The 27,767-nt window shown below is 40.1% G+C and overlaps 1 protein-coding gene and 1 long non-coding RNA gene across 6 annotated transcripts; one reads left to right on the top strand and one right to left on the bottom strand.

Moving 5' to 3' along the window:
- Nucleotides 1-233: 233 nt before the first annotated feature.
- On the bottom strand, nucleotides 234-13,370 carry LOC119966032. Of its 2 annotated transcripts, XR_005460662.1 has the most exons (4): nucleotides 13,026-13,370; nucleotides 9,908-10,066; nucleotides 9,681-9,812; nucleotides 234-328 (listed from the first exon to the last, which is right to left on the bottom strand). It is a non-coding gene; the product is annotated as an uncharacterized LOC119966032 (long non-coding RNA). The 2 variants fall into 2 exon arrangements; XR_005460661.1 differs by having other exon boundaries at nucleotides 9,681-10,066.
- Nucleotides 9,218-17,329, top strand: irx4b (iroquois homeobox 4b). Of its 4 annotated transcripts, none has more exons than XM_038797180.1 (6): nucleotides 9,218-9,596; nucleotides 11,266-11,430; nucleotides 11,784-12,035; nucleotides 13,163-13,269; nucleotides 14,633-14,946; nucleotides 15,238-17,329. In XM_038797180.1, exons 1-6 carry the CDS (start codon nucleotides 9,591-9,593, stop codon nucleotides 15,987-15,989), a joined length of 1,596 nt encoding a protein of 531 aa, XP_038653108.1. In that variant the 5' UTR covers nucleotides 9,218-9,590; the 3' UTR covers nucleotides 15,990-17,329. The 4 variants fall into 4 exon arrangements, with proteins under 4 accessions (XP_038653108.1, XP_038653111.1, XP_038653110.1 ...); XM_038797182.1 differs by lacking the exon at nucleotides 9,218-9,596 and adding an exon at nucleotides 10,739-10,942; XM_038797181.1 differs by lacking the exon at nucleotides 9,218-9,596 and adding an exon at nucleotides 10,739-10,942 and having other exon boundaries at nucleotides 11,259-11,430.
- Nucleotides 17,330-27,767: the final 10,438 nt, after the last annotated feature.

Raw genomic sequence — 27,767 nt, 5'->3', positions numbered from 1 at the left:
ACCACTGCGCCACCATGCTGCCCTCACCCTAACCTTTTCAAGTTCACTAATACTGTTATAGTGTACCCAGTGGGGTATTTTAATGATACTGCAAGTGAAATGGGGTAAGTGGAGACAATATAGCAGTGCAATGTTATATATTTGTGTCCATGTCATTTTAAATTCAATACATTTTGCACAGAATTATGTAGAATATGCAGCAAAGAAACAGGCCATTCAACCCAACTAACCTGTCCTTGTGAGTCATCAACTTCATCTCAATCTTTCAACCTTTTTACTTCATGTCTCCCATTTGCTTGTTCTAACATTTTGAAAGACTGGTGACCACCTAGTAGATTAATGAATAAATGGTTCACTGAGGCAAATAAATATTTACAGAGAGTGAGATAAAGGCTCCTGTAATCAATGACTCCAAATTCCTAACAGTAAAGCTTGCAGACAGCCCCAAGATTTGCACGTTCCGACCCGATTGATCCTTCGAGACCTTGCCTCCTTAAAGGGTAACTCTGCCACACTGTCTTGTTTGCATCTAAGCTATCTGCCTCAACTCTTCCTCCAGCAGTAAGTTTCACTCTCCACTTTCTAACTGATTTTGAGTACAGATATTTTGCCTTATTTTTCTATTTGATTCAGCAGTAACTATTTTGTATTTTTGGTCCCTAGTTTTGGATTCTTCCACAAGTGGAAACATTCCCTCCAAATCTACCCTATCCGATCTATTAATAATTTTATAAACCTCTTTCAGGCCTCTTCTAAGTCATCTCTTTTCTATTAAAGAAAGTCCATACCTCTTTAATCTTTCCTGATTGCACATCTTCCTTGTAAAGCTTTTTTTGATTTGCTCCAGTTATGGGGGACTTTAACTTTCCAAATATTGACTGGAAATACTATAGTTCGAGTACTATAGATGGGTCAGTTTTTGTGCAGTGTGTGCAGGAGGGTTTTCTGACACAGTATGTAGACAGGCCAACAAGGGGCGAGGCCACATTGGATTTGGTACTGGGTAATGAACCCGGCCAGGTGTTAGATTTAGATGTAGGTGAGCACTTTGGTGATAGTGATCACAACTCGGTTATGTTTACTTTAGCAATGGGCAGGGATAGGTATGTACCGCAAGGCAAGAATTATAGCTGGGGGAAAGGCAATTATGATGCGATTCAGCAAGATTTAGGATGTATAGGATGGGGAAGGAAACTGCAGGGGATGGGTACAATCGAAATGTGGAGCTTTTTCAAGGAACAGCTCCAGCGTTAAATGGATATTTTTCGTCAGTGTTTACACTGGAGAAAGACAATGTTGTCGAGGAGAACACTCAGGTTCAGTCGACCAGGCTAGATGGAATTGAGGTTCAAAAGGAGGAGGTGTTAGCAATTTTAGAAAATGTAAAAATAGACAAGTCCCCTGGGCCAGATGGGATTTATCCTAGGATTCTCTGGGAAGCCAGGGAGGAGATTGCAGAGCCTTTGTCCTTGATCTTTATGTCGTCTTTGTCGACAGGAATAGTGCCGGAAGACTGGAGGATAGCAAATGTTGTCCCCTTGTTCAAGAAGGGGAGTAGAGACAACCCTGGTAATTATAGACCTGTGAGCCTTACTTCGGTTGTGGTAAAATGTTGGAAAAGGTTATAAGAGATAGGGTTTATAATCATCTTGAAAAGAACAAGTTGATTAGCGATAGTCAACACGGTTTTGTGAAGGGTAGGTCATGCCTCACAAACCTTATTGAGTTTTATTGAGGTGGATCAGGGTATATGATGTGGTGTATATGGATTTCAGTAAGGCGTTTGATAAGGTTCCCCACGGTAGGCTATTGCAGAAAATAAGGAAGTATGGAATTGAAGGTGATTTAGCGGTTTGGATCAGTAATTGGCTAGCTGAAAGAAGACAGAGGGTGGTGGTTGATGGCAAATGTTCATCCTGGAGTTCAGTTACCAGTGGTGTACCGCAAGGATCTGTTTTGGGGCCACTGCTGTTTGTCATTTTTATAAATGACCTGGAAGAGGGTGTAGAAGGATGGGTTAGTAAATTTGCAGATGACACGAAGGTCGGTGGAGCTGTGGATAGTGCTGAAGGATGTTATAGGATACAGAGGGACATAGATAAGCTGCAGAGCTGGGCTGAGAGGTGGCAGATGGAGTTTAATGCGGAAAAGCGTGAGGTGGTTCACTTTGGAAGGAGTAACAGGAATGCAGAGTACTGGGCTAATGGCAAGATTCTTGGTAGTGTAGATGAACAGAGAGATCTCGGCATCCAGGTACATAAATCCCTGAAAGTTGCCACCCAGGTTAATAGGGCTGATAAGAAGGCATATGGTGTGCTAGCCTTTATAAGCAGGGGGATTGAGTTTCGGAACCACAAGGTCATGCTGCAGCTGTACATAACTCTGGTGCGGCCGCACCTGGAGTACTGCGTGCAGTTCTGGTCACCACATTATAGGAAGGATGTGGAAGCTTTGGAAAGGGTTCAGAGGAGATTTACTAGGATGTTGCCTGGTATGGAGGGAAGGTCTTATGAGGAAAGGCTCAGGGAATTGAGGTTGTTTTCGTTAGAGAGGAGAAGGCTGAGAGGTGACTTAATAGAGGCATATAAGATAGTCAGAGGGTTAGATAGGGTGGACAGTGAGAGTCTTTTTCCTCGGATGGTGATGACCAACACGAGGGGACATAGCTTTAAATTGAGGGGTGATATATATAGGACAGATATCAGAGGCAGTTTCTTTACTCAGAGAGTAGTAGGGGTGTGGAACGCCCTGCCTGCAACAGTAGTAGACTCGCCAACTTTAAGGGCATTTAAGTGGTCACTGGATAGACATATGGATGAAAATGGAATAGTGTAGGTCAGATAGGCTTCAGATGGTTTCACAGGTCGGAGCAACATCGAGGGCCGAAGGGCCCGTACTGCGCTGTAGTGTTCTATGTTCTATGTTCTAAAGTAAGGAGACTAGAACTGTACACAGTTCTCTAAGTGGAACTTGACCAGACTCCGATACAAGTTTAACAAAACTTCCCAACTTTTGAAACCTATACTCCTCAAACTTAATCCCACCATTTTCTTAGCATTTCTAATTGTTTAGCTGACCTGCAATGCTGCTTTTAACGATTTGTTCACCTATATCTCTAAATCCCTTTACTCTTCTTTCGCATTCAGTTTCTTATTTTCCATGGTGCAGGTGATATTTCTATTTTCCATTCAATGATGCATCACCTCACGTTTATCTATGTTGATGTTAATTTTCCACTCAACTGCCCAGTCAACAAGTTTTCTAATGTCTTCATGTATGATGTTGCATTTATCCTCCAGTTTTGTATAATATGGCTTTTTATGATATTGATGTACTTTTCCTAAATCCAAATCATTATTGTAAACATTTCCAAGTCCAGTTAATTTGTGGTGCTGAATTCTATAGTGGATATGATTGAATAGCCACTGTATCTCCCCACTGCTTGAAGTGCTTGACTTCCCCAGAAGCCATTTGATTCAGAATGATTAATCCTAGGGCCACTGCTGATCAGGAAACCAATTTGGAGCAATTGGCCCTAAGGGAGGACAACACCAAATGACTAGACAATGTGAGAGAAAGGTGGTTAGTGAGGCTTGACATGGAGGGAGGATGAATTGGCCCAAGGGGTCTATGGTGTCAATTGACTCGGGGATCTGGAGGGGTTTGTGACTCGGGGATCTGGAGTTGTTTGTGAAGACTAGCTCAGAGGTATTGAAGGCAATCATATCAGCTGGCTAATCGGTACAACGTCTGTAAAGCAGTGGGTGTACGGTATGGCTGATTGTCACGTCCTTCAATCATGGGGGTATCATGGTGGGAACATCCTGATTGAGATGTTACTCCATGGATGTTATAGCAACACTCCACTACTCACAGATGAGGTATTAACTCCTGTGCAGAATTTATTGAACATGTGCAAATCAGACAGAGCTTGTAATTAAACTAACCATCATGCAAATGTTGCAGAGTTAGTGAACCCAGGCGCTGGCTGCACAGCATGGATGCGACAGTTGGTTCATTCAATCAGATTGTAATTACATTTGGGATCACTCTATCAGAGTAAGAAAGAAAGCACTGAAACATAGCAAACTAGGCCCAATTATTTGAATTGATATGAAGTCTGTCAAGTTCCAACTTCCTGCACAACCATTCAACAAACACTTTGGATGTTAACAATTTAAAAAATCCCTTTGCATGTATATTTGTTAAAGGTGTCTTTATGCACCTTGACAATCATGTGTGCCAAGCAAGTGACCATATGTGATACCGGGTGTTGTTTTGTGTCAACCTAGTGGTTCCATGCTCTATAAAACACATGTCGCATTAAACAGTGAAAGATTTCCTAGTCCTACGCTTTTGACCAGGATGCTGTTGTCTGTTTTATTTTTATTATTATCCATTCATTTATTCAATTAGTGAGAATATTTCAGAAAACATCAGTTCTTATCAAAAGTATTTCTTTTGCAAACTCAATTATAATATTTTAAAGTTGTGTAAGTGCTAGCAGTAGAGTGTGACTGTAGAATTTACTACTTAAAGTACAACTATTTTTCTTAACATCAGCCAACAAATGCCATTTCGTCCTTCTTATCTTCTTATTTATTTGGACAGGTTGGTATTTTACTGTACGGAATCATTTACCTTTAACAGACCCAATACAAGGATAGCACCAGGTTGTTTTACAATATAGATCTATCATTGTAAGTTTAGGAACGTGTTTCTCTACATTAGCTGTGACCATTCAATGCAATTTTCACAGCTTTAGGATATGGGAGCGTATTAACAAGTATCAATCACCGATGTATAAATCGTGTTTTCTAATGCATGTGCGCTCTGTGCTTGCATCTTAATGAAGCTATCTTCCTTTGCCCCCTCCCCCCCCCCCCCCCCATTTATTTCTGTGATCTGGAATTTGTATCCACCAACTAAGCAACTAAACCATATAACTTTCCATGTAATAATGACCATGTCATGTAATTCAAAAGTGATGCTAAAGAGAGATTTTGGATTTTTTTTTCTTTATAGTGTTCCCAGTAATCTTTCACGCGCGAAGTTGGACTGACCATTCTGCATCATCTGCACTCTTTAAACGCTTCAATCAAAATTGGCCGTGATTTTAATTTGTAAGATATTTAAAACACATATAATGTAAACTGGGTAAGGTGTGCAAACAACAGAAGTGATTCTGCGAGGAAAGGTCTATTCTGTTTGAATATTTGCAGAACTATAACCTTCATGATATTCAAGAAAGTTAGATTCAGGCGAGATGGATATCAGTTGATGCGTCGAAGATGCGTTGCATGTACTGTTTGTTTTAAACGATGGAACCTCATTTGATGAAGATTATACAAATGAGCCAAATGTATTAGACCGAATGAACATGAACATCATCTTTCTATCATCAATTGCATGGAGTGTGCCAGCGACAGTGGGTGTAACAGGAAGAGGGGGCGATTCACACAGTCTAATAATTTACATGGGAATAAAATACCTGACATTGGCCATAGCTGAATGGCGGCATAGCCATGATGTAACTGCTTTGCATATATCCACACTGCTACTCGCTGCATTCTGCTGCTAATAGCGAGCATATGCAACCTGTCACAATCTGGTAGCAAAGACAGTGATTGCAAACCAACCATGTGTAATATTATTTTAAATAGTATTATAGATTTAACTATGTTTTTTTTAATATAGTCAATATTATTCTCCCCAGATGGGCTTGTATACCTAACAGCAATATCGTAGGAATTGCCTTGAAAAGTAAGCACAAGAGTTGATACAATAAAACCTTCAGAAAATCAACATCGCCTGCCAAAGTTAATCCAATCGCTTTAGTGATTAACGATAAATGTAACTAAAAGCATCGGTGTAAAGTTATCTTCGGGTTGACATTTAAGGGTTTTTTTTAAAAAAGACACATTCTCCATAAATTAGGCTTAATGATCAGATTGCCGCCGGTCCAGACAGTTATGAGATGAGATATTGACAGGATAGCTGCGAAGGTAAACCCCAGCGCTGTTTGAATCATGAATGAATATCTTGACTATAATGTATTGATCGACATTGTCTAAATGCCATCGTCGTGAAGACCAAGAAAGGGGCCATGGACGCATTCCTGTTTAACGCATTTGCTATTTTGGCGCAAGCGTCTCCGAAAAGGGTAGGCAGTGAATCTCAAAAAAGTTTTATTCTATTGTGATGCTTGGATCAAGGAAAATACCATAGAATTTACAGTGCAGAAGCAGGCCATTCGGCCCATCGAGTCTGTACCAGCTTTTGGAAAGAGCACCCTACCCAATCCCACACCCCCACCCTATCCCCATAACCCAACACTAAGGGCAATTTTGGACACTAAGGGCAATTTAGCATTGCCAATCCACCTAACCTGCACATCTTTGGACTTGTGGGAGGAAACCGGAGCATCCGGTGGAAACCCACGCACACACGGGGAGAACGTACAGACTCCGCAAAGACCGGAATCGAACCTGGGACCCTGGAGCTGTGAAGCAATTGTGCTAACCACTATGCTACCGTGCTGCCCATAACAAGCTTGATACTTCTGGGTCTCATTTGGTGAGCCCATCCTGTCAGGAACATTTTTAAACATTCAGTTTGTGGACTTTTTTTGCAGATAGCTGAATTTTGATTTTTTTTTTAAATCAGTAATGTGTCCCTCATCCGGATCACAGGAGTTCCTCTTCAGGAAATGCTGTATCTTTAAGGAGAGTGACACATGCAGCTATGCAGCTTCAATACGCCACTGTTTTACTAGAGTGTTTCTGGAGCTCAAGGGGCTGCAAATATTTCCCCACTTGTGAAACAGATAGGGCGGGAGGGGGAAATAGCTGTACCAGCTCTCTGTGGAAACATCACTGGTAAGACCGACAAAGCGTCTACATGGGCCACAGCGACCGTTCAGGTTTACCTCCAGATGTTAGTTGCGTGCCATTGGGGATGTGCGATCGCTAAACCCAGAGCAAGGAATAGGTAACCAAAAAAAGAGAGGCATCCATTCATCTCCTTGCCGTGTTTATCTGTTGCCTGGTGCTTGTGCAAATACTTTTTTAAAAAAACATAAATCCTTTTAAAACTTAATCTGTCACAAAGTAGTCTTTGCATTTCAGAAATAAAGCAGAGACGCTCTATGGTGTAAGTGTAGCATTGGGGAAAAGATGTTTTAAATTGCTAAGAAGCTGTATTATTAAGACTTTGAGATTTAAAGCAATAAAATGCAAGCACGTTTTATGTGGGAATACTGACAAATTGATTTGAACTGTTCTATGTGAAGGTCCAATTGGTATGCCCATCAACCCATCTCGGCGTTTCAGGAGATCATCCATTTAAACAAGGATCAGGTTCCGTGTAACAACAGCTTAACCTTTGACTTCAGGTAGCAAATCGGTTGGATTTTGGGAAGCGCTCGTCCCAGTTATGAACGAATGAGGCTCAACTTGGTGTGGCATGAATTAAAACTGAGATTACACTACATGGTGTTCATTGAAAGTCAATTGTTGTACTCTCGCTGTAAAATGTGCATTAGCCAAATATTCCAATCTTTTATTTTAAATCTGGCCTTGCGACTTTGCAAGGCCAGATTTTTTAAAAATTCTTCTGAAGGTCTATAATGTTCTATATTTTGGAGCAGGTGATTTTCAACGGCAAGTTTACTCCAACTTGTCCACTTTGGCCAGTGTTGTCTCCTTTTAACATATTTTTGTGCCGACCCTTTTGGAATGGGAATGTGCAATAGCAGAGGCGGTGTTAACTGCAGGGATGAAGCTGATGTCCTGGAGGACAGGAAGAGTGAGGGAATAGTCATTAACAGTTCGCCTTGGTATTCAGCTCCGTGTCACAGCCCTAAGTGGACAACATGTACAGCTCACTTTATTTGTCAGCAAGTGTCACGTTTGCTTTAAATCCTCAACATGAAGAACTCTGACTCTGTTTCGGGGATCCCTGGGTGTTATTTTAGTATAAATGCATATACTGATTATCTAAATATTTCACAGGGCTCCCCCAACAACATTCATAAAGCAAGGAGATTCAGCAAGTTTGCTGAAGTGATCGTTTCTTAATGGAATCTTGGAGCCATCGAGTTGCATCAAAATTTTTACCTAATTAATGGATTAAATGCGCTGATTTTCTAAATGAGCTTATTTTGTCTAAAATGGAGCTCCAGATGTATATAACTAAAACATCAAAATGAAATCTGCGTGTATTCTTTATAAAGTGTTCATTCTACAGTTCCCTATATATTCGTGTTAATAATGTTACAAAGATGGGGTGGTGATTTTCAGTATAGTTTTATTCTTATTTTGGCTATTGCAAAACGTTCGCTGTTAAAGTCAACATGAAGTTAAAGGCGGATTTTTGATCTATTTTGATCATTCTTCAATGTACCCATTGGATCTCGGAACACATCTGGAAGCCGATTTCAAACATTCTGGCTTTGTATTTCAATTATTATCTCCTTTTGTGTCTGGAGGTGTCACTAAATCTCGCCATCTCTCCAAAACAGTTTGATATGAAACCACTTGACACGGGTGACCTGCGCTCTGAAACGCGTATGTGTTCCATTACTGGGATCCCGCGTGCTCATTCGTGCATTGATAATAAATGTTCAATAGGTTTGCGCGCAGTTTAGTAGCCGATGGTACCTTGGAATCTTTTCCAGGACCATCACCTTTAAGAGGCATCAAGAGATTTGTGCAAACATTGAGCTCTCGCTGCTGCCTCGTGCAATCTCGCCTCTTGCTCTCTCTCCCTGTCTCGCTCATTCTGCCTTGCACAACCTTAAATATTGGCTTCCTCGTAATTTGAAATGAACCATTCCCGCCATCAGTTTTGCAAACATCTTCAAGTTGTAATTCAATTATTATGTACTTTACATCCGGATATGTCATTATGTGATATAGTCACATTTTGCCTTATTGAGTTTTGTGCCGGATCTCGCAGGGTTAAAAAAAAATATTAGTGGGGCAATAGTAATATTGTCCCACGTCCACTGATAGATATATTGACAAAAGACCTGAACTTTGGGCAACAGTATCTGAAATAATTACCAAATATATACATGGTGAAGCTCATTGAGAAATTAAAGAGTGCGTTGCCTATATTTACAATTCTCAAATGGCCTCTGTCGCTGGTACTTAAGTAGGCAATGACATCAGGACTCCTTGGGAAGGGTAAAGTGTCTGCAAGTAAAACGATTCAGCGATAGGCGTGCAAGTGGTAAAATATTGTGCTCCTGTAGAAATTACACTCTCACAATGAGGAATGTGTGATATTTCATCAGAGTACATATCTGGGTTCGTGTTGAATTTACTGTTCCCACTATCAATGCTTTTAAACTTTCATACTCTAACCTATCACGTCTGCAAAGTGAATAGTATAAGAAACTGCCATTTGTTAGTTAATTTCCGTCCAGGATGGTGTTATTTCCAAACTTTGTAATGACCTTCTCAGTTTCTTGCAGATCACCTATACATTTAATTGGAAGATAGCGATCTATACAGTTTGAAATATTCAACTTCATGTGTCACCACACTGTGAAAAGGCACGGTCACGGATCCCTTTGGATTTTTTAAATGCAGGTAATTTTCATTATTTTTTTTTTAAAAAACCTAATATGTCAAAATACTGTTTTACAAAGGCTAACTCAATTTGAGGACACGTACTTTCATCTGTAAATTGAAGCAATTATGCAGGAGATATTATATTATGTAGACTGTGTTCTCTGGATAGTCATCAATCATCCACTATCGAGCTGTCAAAGCGGGCAGATTCGTTTCTTGGAGGCAGTCTTCCAGCTGGGGAGAATAGTAGAACATCATCATTAATTAGAGTGTGACCCCGCGGCTATTCACATGTCTGAACCCATGAACATTCGAGCAAGTCTACACACCATGGGTTTGTACAGAAATGTGCTATACAGTACCACCAAAGCCAGGCACGATTTAAGGTGGGGGAGAGTTTCTTCACGTTCATCTGTTGCAAGAAGCCAGACATGTCTCTGCTTATATGTCTGTGCCCACAGATAGGTTCAGGTAGATAAAATCCTCAGCTAAAGAGAGAGAAACACGATTCACAGTGTTAACCCAGGACAGTAACATAAGTTCGGTCATAACGTTTTTGTGTCAACAAACAAAAACACGAATCTAGTGAATAATCTGCTGAAGTTCGCGTGTTTATTCAGTGCCAGTGTCAAGTCTCTGTGACACATTATTCACACACACACAGGGAGAAACTTTTACCTCTATTCTATAAAATTAAGAGGAAGAATTCAGTGCTTCATAATCACCAACACGACAGTGTCTTGTAAAAATGTATAAATATGCCGGTTATTAAATTGCTTTCCATAAATCTTGTATTTCCTGGGCAATTGCTCTTTCAATGGATACGTCATCTCTTACCTATTGGAGTCTAATGGTTAGATACATTGTTTGAAACATCACACTTGGCATATAAAACTCATATATGTGACCTAATATATCCAGAATTGATCTGTTCCCTTTGCAGGCAGGATATTAGTTTAACTGACTAACTACTGGGCTCAGGAGTGCAGCAGTGAGTATGAGTGCATTGAAATATTGTGGAGCTCACTGTTGCACTGACTGTTGACTTTTCCTACCCTCTATTACTGTGGTACAATAGGGTGGAGCACAAGTTGCAGCTGTTCATTAATATGTTTCTAATTAAATTCAGCTCCTTCCCCCGCGATCAGCGAACAACTATTAACCCAATAACAGGGAGCGCACTTTGAGCGGCCATTTGCACAGTGTAACACGATTGTAACAATGGTCGTGGCTAAATTAGTATCAATGCCATATTGTGCTCAATTACCTTGGAATTCACACTGAGGCTACACTTAACTCGGGGCTGTTCTTCCACATTTATATTTGAAGCATTTGTGTGTGTTTTATTCTCCCCCACCGTGAAGGTATCTTGGAGTTAGGCTGGAGGCATTTTAAAGCTGGCTTTATCTGACGTCATGCCTACTGATATTAACTAAGTTCAGTGGCAGAACACTTTCTCTCTATCTGACTCGCTATCTTTGTGTCTTTTCCCACCTTTGCACTCGTTTTCCAAAGCCACAGGAACGTCCAGTCATCTTGGCAAAACGAGATAGCTGAACTAGCCTAGTTATGTTCAGGGAAGGGGAGTTGGGGGGGGGGGGTGTGGCGGAGAGGAGGGGGGTAAAGTTTTAAGCTGTATGTAAATAAATTAAATGTGCCGTTTTCCTTCGCCCTATCGAGCATCTAGGAGCCTGTGCGCTTGCCAATCAATTGGTACGGTGAAACCGAGCAAGGCTGCAATAGCGTGGAGATCAGGCGTCTCTCTCTCTCTCTCTCTCTCTTTTCTGAATGTTGGGAACCTTGGACGATGTCGTACCCTCAGTTCGGATATCCCTACACATCAGCACCTCAGGTATGTCATATCGATCCTTCAATTTCTTTGATCGCATTCCAGGGACTAATTGATCGCTAGTGGCCGTTTCCGCTTTTCAACATTGCTTTGCCCACTCGCTGATCTCGAATTCACATCAATACAGATAAAATGTGACGTGGCGTAACTTTACTATCCATAATAATAAATGCATGCGTAATTGGAAAGAGCGAAGTTGATCTATAGAGAAGTGTTTTCTGTATGGGGGAAGGGGAGGTGGGGGGAGAAGCAGAATATTCGCACAGGAGCGATATTAAGGAGTCCCAGTGGAGATATTCAGCAGGAACGATCCCCCAATTTATATCTGTGTTTATTATTTGTCTTTTTATATATAGTTCCTGATGACCACCAGTCCCCTGACTACGTGCTGCGAGTCAAGCGGCAGGACGCTGGTGGATTCAGGGGCTGCCGCTTCTGCTCAAACCCCTGTCTATTGTCCCATGTATGAGAGCAGGTTGCTGGCCACCGCCAGACATGAGCTCAACTCTGCTGCTGCCCTCGGAATGTATGGGAGCCCGTACACCACCAACCAGGGATATGGCAACTATGTCACCTATGGGACAGAACCCTCTGCTTTCTATTCCCTGGTAAGTAATCCTCTGATCACTATTATTATCACCGTCAATTAGCATTGGGAAAAGCAAACTGCCCATGATTCATCATGGAAGGTTTCAGTATCAGATCAGCCCATTGATTTAGATTGATCATTGTTTTTTTTCCCTTTGACTCAGAACAAGTATTTCATCCAACATTAGCAAATTGCAAGGGTTCAGTATTAAAAGACTAACCGTATGCCGCATTGTAACTTGATCCTAAAGTCAAATTGAAAATTCCTGAGTGTTAACTCGCACTATTAACTATTGGGCAACATTCCACCACTACTAAACAATACATTCCCTGTGGGAAAAGTACTGACAATGGTTTATTAGTAGCTTATGAAAATTGTTATTATTATTCCCGAACACTGAATGTTTTCCTGAAACCTGCCTTAAGACCTTAAAAATCCATGTGTGTGTGTGTAATATATGAATTCACATTTCGCATTTCACAACTGAAGGACATATTCCTCACTATCATATGTATAACCCTGGGAAATATATATAGCAATGTACATGTATAACTCAGAATTAGAACACGGTTATACCATTTTGAAGAATTTGTGCAAAGTGCATTTGATGTATTTTGACAAATAGCAGCTTCGGACCCGCAAGCCCCTTTATGTACTGAAAAATATAGCTCAATTATGTTATGAGACCAGCTGCCACAAAAGTGCCATTTATAACTGGACGTGGCATGATGGATCAATTCCCAGATAGAGGAAGTTCCCTGATAGAATGAGCAATTTGAAAACAAGCAAATAAAAGCATTACAGAAATTGAAGTTCAACAACTAAAGTGGTCAGAACCCGAAATAAGCTGTTTCAGCACCCCTCTCTAACACCGTTTACACCTTAGTCTCAGGTTGATCTTAGATTTGAACAAAATAAACATATTGATGTAATCATCAATTAAAACTTGACCTGTACTGAAATGCCAGGTGTTCCTCGTGTTATTGATGTTTATCTGATTGTAGCATACCATTGTTTGTATAGTTTTGCTGCCAAGTGTTCTTCCGGCGCTGTTTTTTCTTGTTGATCAAAACAATCAGCGCAGAGTTTTCTATGAAATTAAAGTGCTGGTAATGAAGTCAAGATGTGTCAACATGTCTCTTTCAGAGTCCATTTGACACCAAGGATGCAGCAGGATCTGCGCATGCGGGGATCACCCAGGCCGCTGCCTATTATCCATACGATCCCAGCTTGGGACAGTATCAGTATGACAGGTGCGCAAGAATATCACCCTAGTCCAGTCCACTTGTGATCATAGTAATACTATATATAATATTGGTCGCGTACACCAAGCAGCCATTTGTGAGAGATGTACGTATACGTAAAACTTTGGAATTATTTTAAATACACAATATTTTTTTTAAAAACCTGCAGTTTTCTTGGAGATTTCCAAAATAAAGCAAATTGGCCTTTCAGAACAGTTACATGGAAAGTGCATCAAAACACGAAATCCAATTGCCGTGCAACGAGAAGAAAGGTGGCTGCTTGGGTTTTGAATTGCTCGTGACTTGTTTCTTAGTTTGATTAAACGTTGTCACTTTTCAAACTATCTTTTGCACAGAGGTGCCTGTACCGTATATACAGGAAATGTTAATGGTGTGCGTATCTATGCAGTTATTAGTTTCAAGATTGTCAAAAACCACTTAAGTCACTTTAACGCTTCAAGCCCACTGCTTGTGTGTGACCTTTTCCCAGCTAAGGTGCATTAAATATTGAAGTGCAGCTGAGTGGCTTTATCGCATTGGTAACTGTTTTATCTTAGAAGGAAGGGGCAAGATTGTAGAGTGAACGGTATTTGGGCGAACATATTGTTGCAGTGGTAGGTGGAATGGACAAGAACCCTTCGACAGATTTAGCGAAAGGGAAATGCTCTAACTGGAGAGATGTGACGGACTGACTGCAGCCACATTTCCTCCTCAAGCCCTTTCTTTGCCTCCTCGCGATCGTCTCTGTCACTCGCTCATCCAGCAATGTTTCAGTAGCCTTAGCATTTTATGCTTCCATTTAATTTAGCTGGCGCCCGTTCAATCGTATATATTTTTATCACAACGGGGATCAATATTATATTTCAAAAGCCCACACGCCACTGTCAGGCATTACAGCTAAAATAAATGATACAAGTGAAGCGAAAGTAAATGTGCACTGCCCATGATCTTTGCACATAGAGGCGAGTTACTTATGTTTAATATACCGCTCATTGATTATAGCAAGTCAAACATCTCGACCTTTATTTTTTAAGACATGACCAAATGTGAAGAGAATAAAATAGCAGCGATTGTACCTGCAGATCAGGGAAGACAGTGATGCGAATGCCTTAGTTTTCAGAGATTCTATATGGCATAACTGTGTTGAGTGGGCGAGTTTCATTGTGTTTTTTAATATTCCTGGCACATTTTTATTGCGTTGATCTGTGAGTTAGTGGCCAAACACTGAGTTTATAAAATGGCATACTCTAGTACATTATGGCATTCCACGTTCAGAACCCCTTGTGACAAATTCAAAGTAGACAACTGCATAGGGCCTGCATAATGATAGGCGGCCGTTTATTAATTTTCAATTCTTCTTCAACAAACTTAGATATGGTGCGGTGGACCCAGGCGCCAGGCGTAAAAATGCAACCCGGGAAACGACCAGTACTCTGAAAGCCTGGCTTCAGGAGCACAGGAAGAACCCTTACCCGACCAAAGGAGAGAAGATCATGCTGGCCATCATCACCAAGATGACCCTGACCCAGGTCTCCACCTGGTTCGCCAACGCCAGGAGGAGACTCAAGAAAGAGAATAAAATGACCTGGTCGCCCAGGAATAAATGTACCGATGACAAGAAACCTTACGATGAGGAAGAAGATGAAAGTGCAAACGATAAAAGCCCGCAAGATAAACACAATGATGGTTCGCTTTCGCTGTATTCTTTCTGGTAGACATGTATAAGCGTAGATCCACACCAAATAATGTGCTTCATAATTTATAGTGCAATGATGTGCCTCGATTATATAAGAAAAAGTCGCTAGAAAAACAGAACTCAAGAATATATATATATTTAAAATAATGAAGCAATTAGGAGTGAAAGGGTTACAACTTCTAGTCATTTTTGTTCAATGTAAGTATTTGATAACCGGTTTGAATTTATTAGAAAGCACTTCAAAACTTACCTTCACATTTCTGAAACTGTGTTTCTGACAGATACCACATGCAAAGAAGACAAAGAGCTCCAGCTGAGTGACCTCGATGACTTTGATGGGATCGAGACAGAAAGTGACGAGTGTGAATTGAAAGGCCCATTTCAACAGATGGCCAACAATCAGATCAGGGTCTCCAATTGCCCGGCTGACCAGTGCAAGAAGGTCTCTTTAAAGATACCACTTTCAACACCGGGAGATCGCCATTCTGAAAAGGTCAAGGACTGTCTGAAGCGAGTAATGGCGAGTTCCGAGCAAGACATAATGGTAGGAAGACAGAGAGGGTGCGACTCCAAGTTTTGCTTCCAGCAGCAACAGCATAGTCAGCAGCTGCTTGACAACAAACCTCGGATCTGGTCCCTCGCTCAAACCGCTACTTCATTGAGCCAAACTGAATACCCATCTTGCATGTTGAAACGACGCCAACAGGCCATCTCCTCCTCGCCTCCCTTGGCCTCTATGCCCACCAGCGTAGTGGATAGACAAGATTCCCCAGTGACCACCCTAAGGAATTGGGTCGATGGGGTTTTCCACGACCCCCTACTCAGACACAGCACTTTGAACCAGGCACTAACCAACACCACCGTTTCCTGGGCCAGCACCAAAGGTGCTATCTTGGACACAGAGGCACTGGGGCGTTCTTTGGGAACTCCTACAAATATGATTAAAGGACAGATCACAGGCTTACCCCAACAAGAAACTAATAAGGACCTCTCAATATTTCCTAAAACAGGAAACAAAATGTTTTGTTCATAACAAATCAAAATGGCATGGACTTTTCTTTCTGAAGCCTGCTGATGGACTAGGAAGAGGAAAACTAACTCTGAGACGTTCTATTCACAAACCCAGCCCGTCTTTTATTAGACTTTATATATTTCATCACTGTTTTAAAAGTTTCACAAAATAACTGCAGCTATTTCAAGAGCTCTTTAACTGAATAGTGCTGTGTAATTTATTCAAGTCCATGTTGGAAAGCACGTCTGGACTATAGAATAGACATATCGGTAACGTTTACAATCCCAGAGTTTACAGAAGTGGGTATCTTGGGTTGGAATACGAAGCCTGCTTGAAAGCATGCAAATATAATTCCCCGAAAATCCAGTTTTTGGAAAAAAAATATTTATGCTACCGTCAAGCTATGCCAATGGATCACAAGCAACACTTATTAAAAGTTTACACCATTGCACAACTTTTTTGGCTTTGAAACATACGAGAATATATGTTAAACATATGTGCACTGAAATAAATGTGCTCTTTTAGAGGTAACTCACGAGTGGTGTCTGGTTACATTATGGACAGGTAGAATGATCTAATGTTGAGTCAAAGTGGTACTGCTTCAATTTCCCATTTTAATGTTCTATCGCATTAACTGAGCGTTTACACAAACCATATTCTTCGCATCGGCTGATTTAGATAGTGAAAATAACCTGCAACTCATACCTGCGACAGTATATAACAGTGCCATGCACTTACAGTACACTGGAAAAAAATGTATTTTGGGGGAAATAGTATGGACAAAGTAAGCTGCTTCCCCAGCCAACACTTTCTTTGCTGAATTGTGTTCCATTGTGCACTTGAACTCACCGTTGCCATGTCACATTAGATGAAACAGTAGTCAAAATATTTTGATTCGGAAACTAGGAAGATTATCTTGATCGCATGTGCAAACTTGAATTAGGTGAAATGGTCAAAGCGCCAGTTGTGCAAAATTTAAAGATAAAGGTCATAGTTGCAGTCACAGAAAAATGTGAACATTTAAGCATTTATGTTGGGAAACAGGGTTTGAGGGTTATGGTGCCAGGGTGCATGGGCATTCATATCGTTGGGAGGTGCATGCTTACACATTCCTGTCTAATTGAAAAATATATTTAATATAGAAAATATAGTTTTACCCCTAATATCCAACAGGATGGCAGAAGCAGGATGGCTAAAATGGTATGACATTGGTTAAAACACACCACATATTTTATTGCCTTCGAAACATTAAACAATGCATAAATTTATCACATTATTCAATACATTTCAAAGAGCTTCTTTGCATTTGCTGAGCACAAACAAAAACTCCAAATTTAATTATTCAGGTTATGGTATTGCCAAAAAAGGTAAAGTTTGCGAATAAAATACTTTTATTTGTTGTCTCGATTTCAGTTCTTGGGTCATTATTATGAGCAGGTTTCACATATCAGGTTGCTTTTTGAAAATCAAACGTCCAGTTCCTATCTTGTGCAACTTTTTAACTTCGGTGGGGGGGGGGGGGGGGGGCGGTTAATAAGAGATAAGAGAAGAACATATTTGCAGTCAGTTATACCAGCCCATAATAGTTGTCGCTCTGAATATTTGGCAGCAACCTCAAATCAGCTTCACAAACATCTCATGCAATTCACAGCAAAATGGAACAGCGTCTGCAAACATGTTATAAATTCAGCTTGCAATTTTAATTAGGGCTGCGAACTGTCATGTGCCAAATTGCTAAACTGCTTGCTTTGAAACCAGGATTTAAAAACGACGCCCCCCCCCCCCCCCCCACTATTTTTTTTTTTACCTCTGCTCGTCTTATGTGTACCTGATATAAAAATAACCCGAACATTATGCGCCATCAAACTTAATCAGAAAATAAATTTTATTTGAAGCCTATTTTACATTTTTTGTCACTAAAAATAAAAAAAACCCGTATGGAGCATATTGCAAACGTGCTTAGTCGTGTTTGTACACACCATCTAGGATACCATATTTGGTATAAACTATGCACTAAAGAAGCAAATCCAATTTATCACCCCATAGTTATGGTGGGTGAATTCAATGTCTTCTATATATATCATGAGCCAGATCTACTACAATAAGGATTTATGCAGTCACAACGTCTTGTCACTATATTAAACTTCCCTGTTCTTTCATGATATTGTCGCTATCACAAATGTTGCTATTTGCTAGGCCCACTTGTCAGAGATTCTGACAAGAGACCTGGTCGCCCAAATGTGCAACAGCTAAGATAATTTGAAGTGAAATTTTCATCTTGACACTAACCCCTCAATTTCCAGAGGCTCTGCACCCTATGATCCCTACGGCAGGCTAGGCTTTGCGGTGAGCCACGTTTTCGCTGAAAAGGGCAAAAATAACTTAAATTAGTTGTAATAGATAAAAGGGCAAAAAAAAGAGTCAAGGGTACTTGACAGTAATAGCGAAAGTCTATTCTCCAGGGGAAAGTGTACAGCTAGAGGCTGGAGTATGATGAATTTTAATGTAGCCCGGGCCAGCCAGAGCCTTTAACTGAAACCTTAGACAAATAAATAATTTTTAAAAATAATGCAACTGACAAAAGTCTGGGTAATGTAGCCATTAGACGGTGTAGGTGGGGAGATGCAATTGTACTGAAATTGCAATGGAAAGGTAGATTGCGCTGAGGGTGGAAATAAAGAATCAGTTTTCGCTGGATACTCTAAATCACTCAGCCGTGGCAAATTCAAACACACAGAGGAGTGGATGCTAAATTAACAGCGCTTTTTACATAGAGCCCAAATAAAACTGTAATCACCGACGCGTTACTTTTCATTAACCGAGTTTGACAGCAGCATATTCAGCCTCGACAAGGGAACATAAGCAAGGAAATAACTGCTCTCAAACAGAGAGTCATAAGATAATTCCTTAAGCTCCATTAACAACTCTTAGCCGCAGGAAATGGGCTCCCTGAAAACATCTCAAAATCTAAAAGCTTTATCGACCTCTCAAACCCTTGCTGATGGTTCTATTTTTTAACTTAGAGAAAGATGTCCAGCCGAGGTAATAGACTCTGACACAACACCTTCTCATTTGTAAAAGGCAGACTTAAACGACATTTGAAAATCAACCAATTAAGCTTTAAACATCATTGACACATGAGAATATTTATGATTTATGACATCCACATTTCATTTTTTCCAGCATCTATGCTGTCATAGCTACAGTTAAAATAAAATAATAATAATACACATTTTACATGAAAACAAAATAATGAGATCGGTGCAGCACTAACGTGCTGGAAGATTTATGTATTGCATCACGTCAACATGCAGCCTTCACAAGAACAATGAAGCAAAATGATGGCTAGCTCACCATGCAAATTAGCCAACTGCACATGTGATTTTTTAAACTTTAAAATGGTTAGAATTGTGTTTTCTTGAAGACATCTTTGCAGAATAGCTATAAGACAGTTTTCATGCAAAGCAAGAAGCCAGATAATAACGTACAGTGTTACAAAATATGATCCAGTTTCTTAACTGGTAGCTCCAAGAATATATAAAAATATTATCTCACCACACATTGGGTTGAGACTAAGAATGGTTAAATTTGTGTGTGTGTGTTACCTTTGGCAAATGCTTGAAAGAAGCACATTTTTATCAAGTCTTAGTTTGTTCTAATTTCAGTCCTTGCCTCATCTAATCCGTGCGAGTCCTGTCATAAAATGAGTAACTTTTAGATGCTTCAGCCCATGACATATGGAGATTACTACATTTAAGAGATGCCTGGATCAGCTAAGAGAAAGCATTTTCTAATCACATTATTTCCTATGGAAAGACTTCTCCAATTCATTTCTGTGTCATTAAATGCCTGTCAAAAAACAAGCTGCTTGTTTCTAAACATTTGTTTTAATTTGCAGTGCACTTCAGTGATCTGAAGTGGCCTTTCACCCCTCTGGTAGTCTGTATCATTAATCGTCTGTTAATAACCCAAAGTCACAGAGCAAAAGCCACACAATGTGCTGAAGCAATTCTATGGTTATACTTTGTCCTGGAAGTTACATGAGAGCGGATTAAAATCTGCACATTAATGCATAATAGTTTGCAATTGGACCTAAGCAATCATTACATTTAATTCAGTGATAAGATGTAAATAAAAATATAACTCCTGTTTCTGGTCCAAAATATTTAACACCATACATGCTTCAGAGTATCCATATTTTGTTACTGAGAAATCCCAACGTGCAAGTTTGGGTTTGTCCAAAATGAAGTGTAATCTTTCCCTTTAGGGATCTTTGCAACATATTAAGCCCAGAATGTATAAAGCCATGACTTAAAGTCTCCCTAAATGTATTATGGAGCACTACTGGAGCTTAGCCTCAGAGCAGCTGTAAACTTCTCACTCTTGTCCACTTTCTTTTAGATATTCATGCATTGCGTTATCTTGACTCAAGTAGAAGAATCTCAAGTCTAAATCTATCTCTGCATGCCTCCTTAGTGTGCCAAACAAGCCAATCCACATGGCCTTGGGTATTTAAGGCTTATCTGCTTCAGGTGTAGGATTATCTGGCCTATTACAAAATTGCTGTTGCTAAATTATGCCTATTATATGTTTCAAATTTTATCAGTGTTCTCCCCTCAGGCCAACTGCCAATACTTGCTGAAAATCTTGAATTCATTTCAAAATTGAAAAATAGCATAAAAGTGCTAGATACGAGGCTATAGGTATGGAAAATTAATAAAAAAGGGAAGAAAGAACATAATAGAACGACTAATTTGTCTTTCATAACCTCACAATGTCCCACAGTGCTTTACCGAGATTGCAGAAATTTGGAAGTGCTGTCGTTTTTGAAACAAGAGAAGATCAGCAACCATTTTCTACACTGGATTGTTCAACCAACAGCAATGATATAAGTAGTAGATAATCTATTTCCTTGATGACGAAACACTGGGGGGAACTCTCCTCTATTAATTAGAGCTATATCTTTACTCCCACCTGTATTGGATGAGTGAGACCACAGTTTAATGTCTCAGTGCAAAGATGGCCTTTCCAACAGTGCAACATTTCCTCAGTACTGCACTGAAGTGTCAGCTAGAGTTACGTACTCATGTGTCTGGAGTGAGGTTTCTGATTCAAAGGAGGGAGTGCAACCACTGACAGTGTTATAGTTTCTTTGCAATATTCAGTCAAAATGGTCTATTAATATTATTTCAGATTCTTGGGACTATTGTCAACTGTGCGGAGGAAATGATAATCTTCAACAATTCGAACAGGATGATGTTAAGGGTGGACAAGCGGCAGGTGAAATTTAATGCAGAGAAGTAACAGTGATTCATTATCATAGCAATAATGAGGAGAAGGAATGTATAAGAAAGGATATCATTCTAAAGGGGGTGCAGGAGCAGAGGGACCTGGGATATGTGTGCACAAATCATTGCAGTTTGAGAAAGTGGTTCATAAAGCTTACAGAATCCTAGATTTTCTAAATAGGGACAGAATGCACAAAAACACATCAAAAATTTCTGTGGAAAATAAAAGCTCATGGTGTAAATTAATGGCTTGGATACAAGCTTGGCTAGCTAACAGGAAACAGACATTAGGCATAAATGGGTCATCCTTTTGGTAACGAATGGTGTTCCACAAGGATCAATTCTGGGGCCCCAACTTTTTGCAATTTATATAAATGACCTGGATTAAAAGATGGAAGATATGGTCGTTACATATGCTGATGGCCTAAAGATAGGCAGGAAAGTAAGTTGTGAAGAAGACATAAGGAGGCAACAACCGGATGAAGATAAGTTAAGTGAGTGGGCAATGATTTGGCAAATTGAGTGTGGAAAAATGTGAAATTATTAATTTTGACAGAAAGAATAAAAAAGAAGCCTATTATCTTAAATGGTAAGAGATTACAGAGCTCTGAGAAGCATGTGTCTCAGTGCCGAATCACAAAATGTTAGTATGCAGGTACAGCAAGTAATTAGGAAAGTAATTAGGAATGTTATCAATTATTGTAAGAGGAATTGAATACAAAAGTAGGGAAGTTATGCTTCAATTATACAGGACATTGGTGAGACCACATCTGGAATACTGTTTACCGTATTGGTCTCCTTATTGAAGGAAGGAAATAAATGCATAAGAAGCAGTCCGGAGAAGGTTTACCAGACTAATAACCGGAATGGGAGGGTTGTCTTATGAGGAAAATTTGGATCAATTTGGCTTGTATCTGCTGAAGTTTAGCAGAGTAAGAGTTGACTTGATTGAAACATATAAAATCCTGAGTGGTCTTGACAGAGCGGATGTGAAAAGGATGTTTCCTCTTGTGGGAGAATTTGGAACAAGGGGTCACTGTTTCCATCTAAGGAGTCACCCATTTAAAACAGAGATTAGGAGATATTTTTTATCTCAGAGGGTCGTGAATCTTTGTAACCCTCTTCCTCAAAAGGCAATAGATGCAGGGGCATTGAATATGTTTAAGGCAGAGGTAGGTAGATTCTTGATAAACAAGGGAGTAAAAGGCTATTGGGGGTAGGCGGGAATGTGTAGCTGAGGTTACAATCAGATCAGCCCCAATCATATTGAATGGTGCAGCAGGCTTGAGAGGCTGAGTGGCCGACTCCTGTTCCTAGTTTAATGTTTGTAAGTCACAGCAAACTTGTATAAAACACTGATTCAATCTCAGCTGAAGCCATTTCTGGGCAAGTATGTGAAGATATTATTGGAGAGAGTGCACAAAAGATTCACTTGACTGGTTCCAAGGATAAGGAACATTAATTACATGGATAGATTGGTAAAGTTGGGACAGTTCTCTTTGGCGTACAGAAAATTAGGATGAGATTTGATAAAGCTGTTCAAAACCATGGGTGCTCTGGACAGAGTAGATAGGGAGAAAGTGTTGCCATTGGCTGAGTGATCCACAACCAGAGGACACCAATTCAAGGTGACTGGCAAAAGAAGCAATGGCACATGAGTAAATACTTTTTTACACTGTTATGATCTGGAATGCACTGCCTGAGAGAGTGTTGGAGGCAGATTCAGTCAAGGCTTCAAAGAGAATTGGATATTTAAAAAAATAATTAATTAATTAATGGGATGTGGGCATCGCTAGTTCGTCATCATTTATTGCCCATCCCTAGTTACCCTTCAGAAGGTGATGGTGAATTGCCTTCTTGACCAGCTGCCGTCCTTGATGTGTAGGTACACCCATTGGGCTGTTAGGGAGAGAGTTCCAGGATGTTGCCCCAGCAACAGTGAAGGAACGGCAATATATTTCCAAGTCAGGGTGGTGAGTGACTTGGAGGGGAACCTTCATATGGTGGGGTTCCCAGATATCTTCTGCTCTTGTCTTTCTAGATACTAGTGGTCATGGGTTTGGAAGGTGCTGTCTAAGGAACCTTAGTGAGTTCTGCAGTAAATCTTGTAGATGGTACACACGGCTGCCACTGTTCATCGGTGGTGGAGGGTTTGATTATTTGTGGAAGGGGAGCAATCAAGCAGGCTGTTTTGTCTTGAATGGTGTCAAGTTCCTTGAGAGTTGTTGGAGCTGCACCCATCCAGGTAAGTGGAGAATTCTGTTACACGCCTGACCTGTGCCTTGTAGATGGTGGACCGCCTTTTGGGGGTCAGGAGGTAAGTTACTCTCCGTAGGATTCCAAACCTTTGACCTGCTCTGGTAGCCACTGTACTAATATGACTAGCCCAGTTAAGTTTCTGATCAATGATAATCTCCAGGATGTTTATTGTGGGGAATTCAACAATGGTAATGCCATTGAGTGTCAAGGGGCGATGGTTAGATCTTCTCTTGTAGGAGATGGTCATTGCCAACCATTTGTGTAGCGTGAATGTAACTTATGTAACTTGCCACTTGTCAGCCCAAGCCTGGATATTGTCCATGTCTTTCTGCATTTGGACACAGACTGTTTCATTATCTGAGGAGTTGCGAACGGTGCTGAACATTGTGCAGGCATCTCCAAACATCCCCACTTCTGACTTTATGATGGAAGGGAGGTCATTGAATAAACAGCTGAAGATGGTTGGGCCTGGGACACTACCCTGAGAAACTCCAGCACTGATATCCTGTAGCTGAGATGATTGACCTCCAACCACCACAACTATCTTCCTTCATGCCCGATATGACTCCAACCAATGGAGAATTTCCCCCCTGATTCCCATCAACTCCAGCTTAGATAGGACTCCTCCATGCCATACTCGGTCAAATGCTGCCTTTATGTCAAGGGCAGTCACTCTCACCTCACCACTGGCATTCAGCTCTTTTATCCATGTTTAAACCACAGCTGTAATGAGGTCAGGAGCTGAGTGATCCTGGTGGAACCCAAACTGAGCGGCCGTGAGCAGGTGATTGCTGAGTAAGTGTTGCTTGACAGCACTGTTGATGACACCTTCCATCACTTTGCTGATGGAGTGTAGACTGATAGGGTGGTAATTGGCTGGGTTGGATTTGTCCTGTTTCTTGTGTACGGGACACACCTGGGCAATTTTCCACATTAATTACCTGGAGAAAGATTTGCTGGGCCACAGGGATAAGGTAGGGGAATGGGACGAGATGAGTTGCATTGCAAAGAGCTGACACAAATAAGATGCGATCAATAACCTACTTCTATGATATAACCATTCTATGATTCTATGTGTACATTTTGAAACTACTCCCTTTGAATTCTAATACACTGCAAACGTTTTAATCCAATTTGGGTGCTAATGTCAGCAGTTGCATCAGGAAGAGACTTCTACAATTCATGATGTTTTCGGTGTAAATTTATAAATCTGAATTTTGCTTTTGGAGTAAATTTGTAAAAGTGAATTTTGCATCACACCGCACAATGGTAACACATACACCATTACACAATGCATGATTAGTCACATAATTCAGAAATCAAAAATAATTTGGAGTTGATACGCAGCAAGATGCTTGACATCCGTGATTAAACCAAGATAAATCTTAATTTCTTATTATTTTGTTTATCTTTGTTAGAAGGTAAACATAAGTGGTTATTCTCTACTTTAGCAACCGTAACATTGAGGAGTTTGGAATAATTAAATCAGTCAAAAATACAGTCTAATTAGGAATCTACTTATTCATTCACACACTTAATGAAAGATAAAGACTAATGAGAGGAACTGGTTTACATGGAGCACCTCTTTCCAACCTGCGCTTGGGTTCAAGATCCTGAGCCTAGATCATAATAGGGGCTGGTTTAGCTCACTCAGCTAAATCGCTGGCTTTTAAAGCAGACCAAGCAGGCCAGCAGCACGGTTCGATTCCCGTACCAGCCTCCCCGGACAGGCGCCGGAATGTGGCGACTAGGGGCTTTTCACAGTAACTTCATTGAAGCCTACTCGTGACAATAAGCGATTTTCATTTTCATTTCATTTCATAGTAAGCATATAACAATGGTGTATATTGTCAACCTAGTCAACATAGACTAATTAGACTACACAGATTGTGTTGATACAAGGTGGTTTTAGCTTTGCACTGAGGCAAACAATACAATGTACCTCAGTTGTGAAGTCACCCAAATTGCATTTAGGGAGGTAGTGTCAGGCTCCTTCCACAGATAGCGTCAGATTATGTAATCTTCAGAACACTTCAGTATAATTAAAATCAGTATGCATGAAGCTCCTAAAGTTCAGAGTCAGAAATTTTTAAACATTACTTTTATATTTTTAATTAGCCTACTATCCCGTGTAAAATTTAACTGACATTTGGATACCATAAGATGATCTCTATATTTTTGTGCATAAACATTCTTGTATATTATTTTTTATGTAGCTAAACAGTATATATAAGGTTCGTTGTGAGCCTTCATATATAGATACGCACATGTATGTAAATGGATGTGCACTATAAATACTGAAAGATAGGTTTGCTTTTACATCATTGCCATATATTTATAACTTAAAAATTTTGTTTTATTGACCATGTAAGCAAGATGCATTTGGAGGACAGTATACAATAATGAAACAAAAGACAAATAAAAACAGAATATATGTTGCCAAAGTACACTTCTGGGCATTTCCAATTTATTTTCTTGTCTTTCAATTTATGCAGAGGCACCTAACATTCAGTTAAGAGTAATATGATTTTTCACAAGTAGAACTTAATATCACACATTGAAAATAACAATATTGCGTGACTTGTACATGTTAATACAAAGAACCTGCCCTATTGGTCACTTGCATTATGTGCATTTACTGATGGGAATGTGGGAGTGTGGTACCATTTCCCCGGGTCCAAAACAGGGCCTTCAAAAATTGGTCTGGATTATTAGATATTTCACTTGATGGATGCTGCAGGTGGGGAAAGTGCAGTTGATGTATAACATTACACACTTTAAATATATTCTCCAGTATAGTACTGCTCCTTACCCATCCTAAATTAAATATGTAATAATTGTTAACCAGGTTATATTGATTTGGAAACCGTCCACTATAAATTCTGATGTACATGAAAATATTTATTTCTTTTGCTGTCGTTTTGGGGTGGGGATTGATAAATTAAAAATAACGAGAATGGAAGATTGTAAGAGCAGAAGAGAATAGGAGATAGAGAGGGGGGAGAGAAATAGATTTTAAAGTGTCTCTGTACTGAGTGTATTTCAAATAGATTACCTGTGCATCTGGCCTGCAGGATCCAGAATTGGGCTACTGGACTGCATGTGATTGGGTTGATAAATTATTTCTGTGCCTTGGATGATGGATTGAACATAGAACATAGAACTGTACAGCACAGTACAGGCCCTTCGGCCCACAATGTTGTGCCAACTAGTCTGAAAATAAGATCAAATCAATCTACTCCCAAACATTTTAGTACACTCCATATGCCTATCCAATAACCGCTTGAAAGTTTCTAAAGTGTCCGACTCCACTACCATAGCTGGGAGTGCTTTCCACACCCCAACCACTCTCTGAGTAAATAACCTACCTCTGACATTCCTCCTATATCTTCCACCATGAATCTTATAGTTATGCCCTCTTGTAACAGCTACATCCACCCGAGGATTGCTTCTGTTTCTGGGCTGATAGGCTTCCTTTGCGGGCTGCCAGCTGCCCAGTTTCTAGAGTGCACTGTCTCTTTTGGATTTTTCACAACCTGGTGTGTCTAATCCAACTTTGCATCCAGTGTGATTCTCCTGGTGCATTCATATCACTGGATGGTGCCTGGACTAATGGGTTCCTCCACTGCCTGTGAGTTGGCACTGTTGAATAGCATGTGCGCTGGGGCTAGATTCCCCAAATGTTTGAGATGTATTTCTTGTATATTTGAATTGTCTGCATCTGTAAGAAATCAATTGTTAACCAGGGCATATTAATTTGGAAACTGTCCACTATAAATTCTGATGTGCATGAAATTATTTATTTAATTTACTGTCCTTTTGGGGTGGGGATTGATAAATTAAAAATAAGGAGAAGGGAAGATTGTGAGAGCAGGAGAGAAGAGGAGATGGAGAGGGGAGAGAAATAGATTTTAAATTGTCTCTGTGCTAAGTGTATTTCAACTAGATCCCAAATGCGTGGGATGGATTACTTGTATATTTGAATTGTCTGCATCTGTAAGAAATCAATGGAACTAGAAATACAAAAATGTAATTATCTGAAATAGATTGGCTTCTATGTCTGAGAAGCTGGCTTACAGTTTTATATATATGCTCTATATTAGTCTGTTCCCAGTAATTTGCCTCTCTGAGTGAATGGATTTCTTCATTGAGTTGCCAATTGTCCATTTGCATCATTCGTGTACTAGTACACACATATTGCCTATATATTCAGATTATTGGTTTGCCTGCCTCTGTGTATCAGGATTCTCTG

This window comes from Scyliorhinus canicula, chromosome 5 (assembly GCF_902713615.1).
Source record: "Scyliorhinus canicula chromosome 5, sScyCan1.1, whole genome shotgun sequence".
Lineage (NCBI taxonomy): Eukaryota > Metazoa > Chordata > Chondrichthyes > Carcharhiniformes > Scyliorhinidae > Scyliorhinus > Scyliorhinus canicula.
This window is presented reverse-complemented; position numbering and strand designations above follow the sequence as displayed.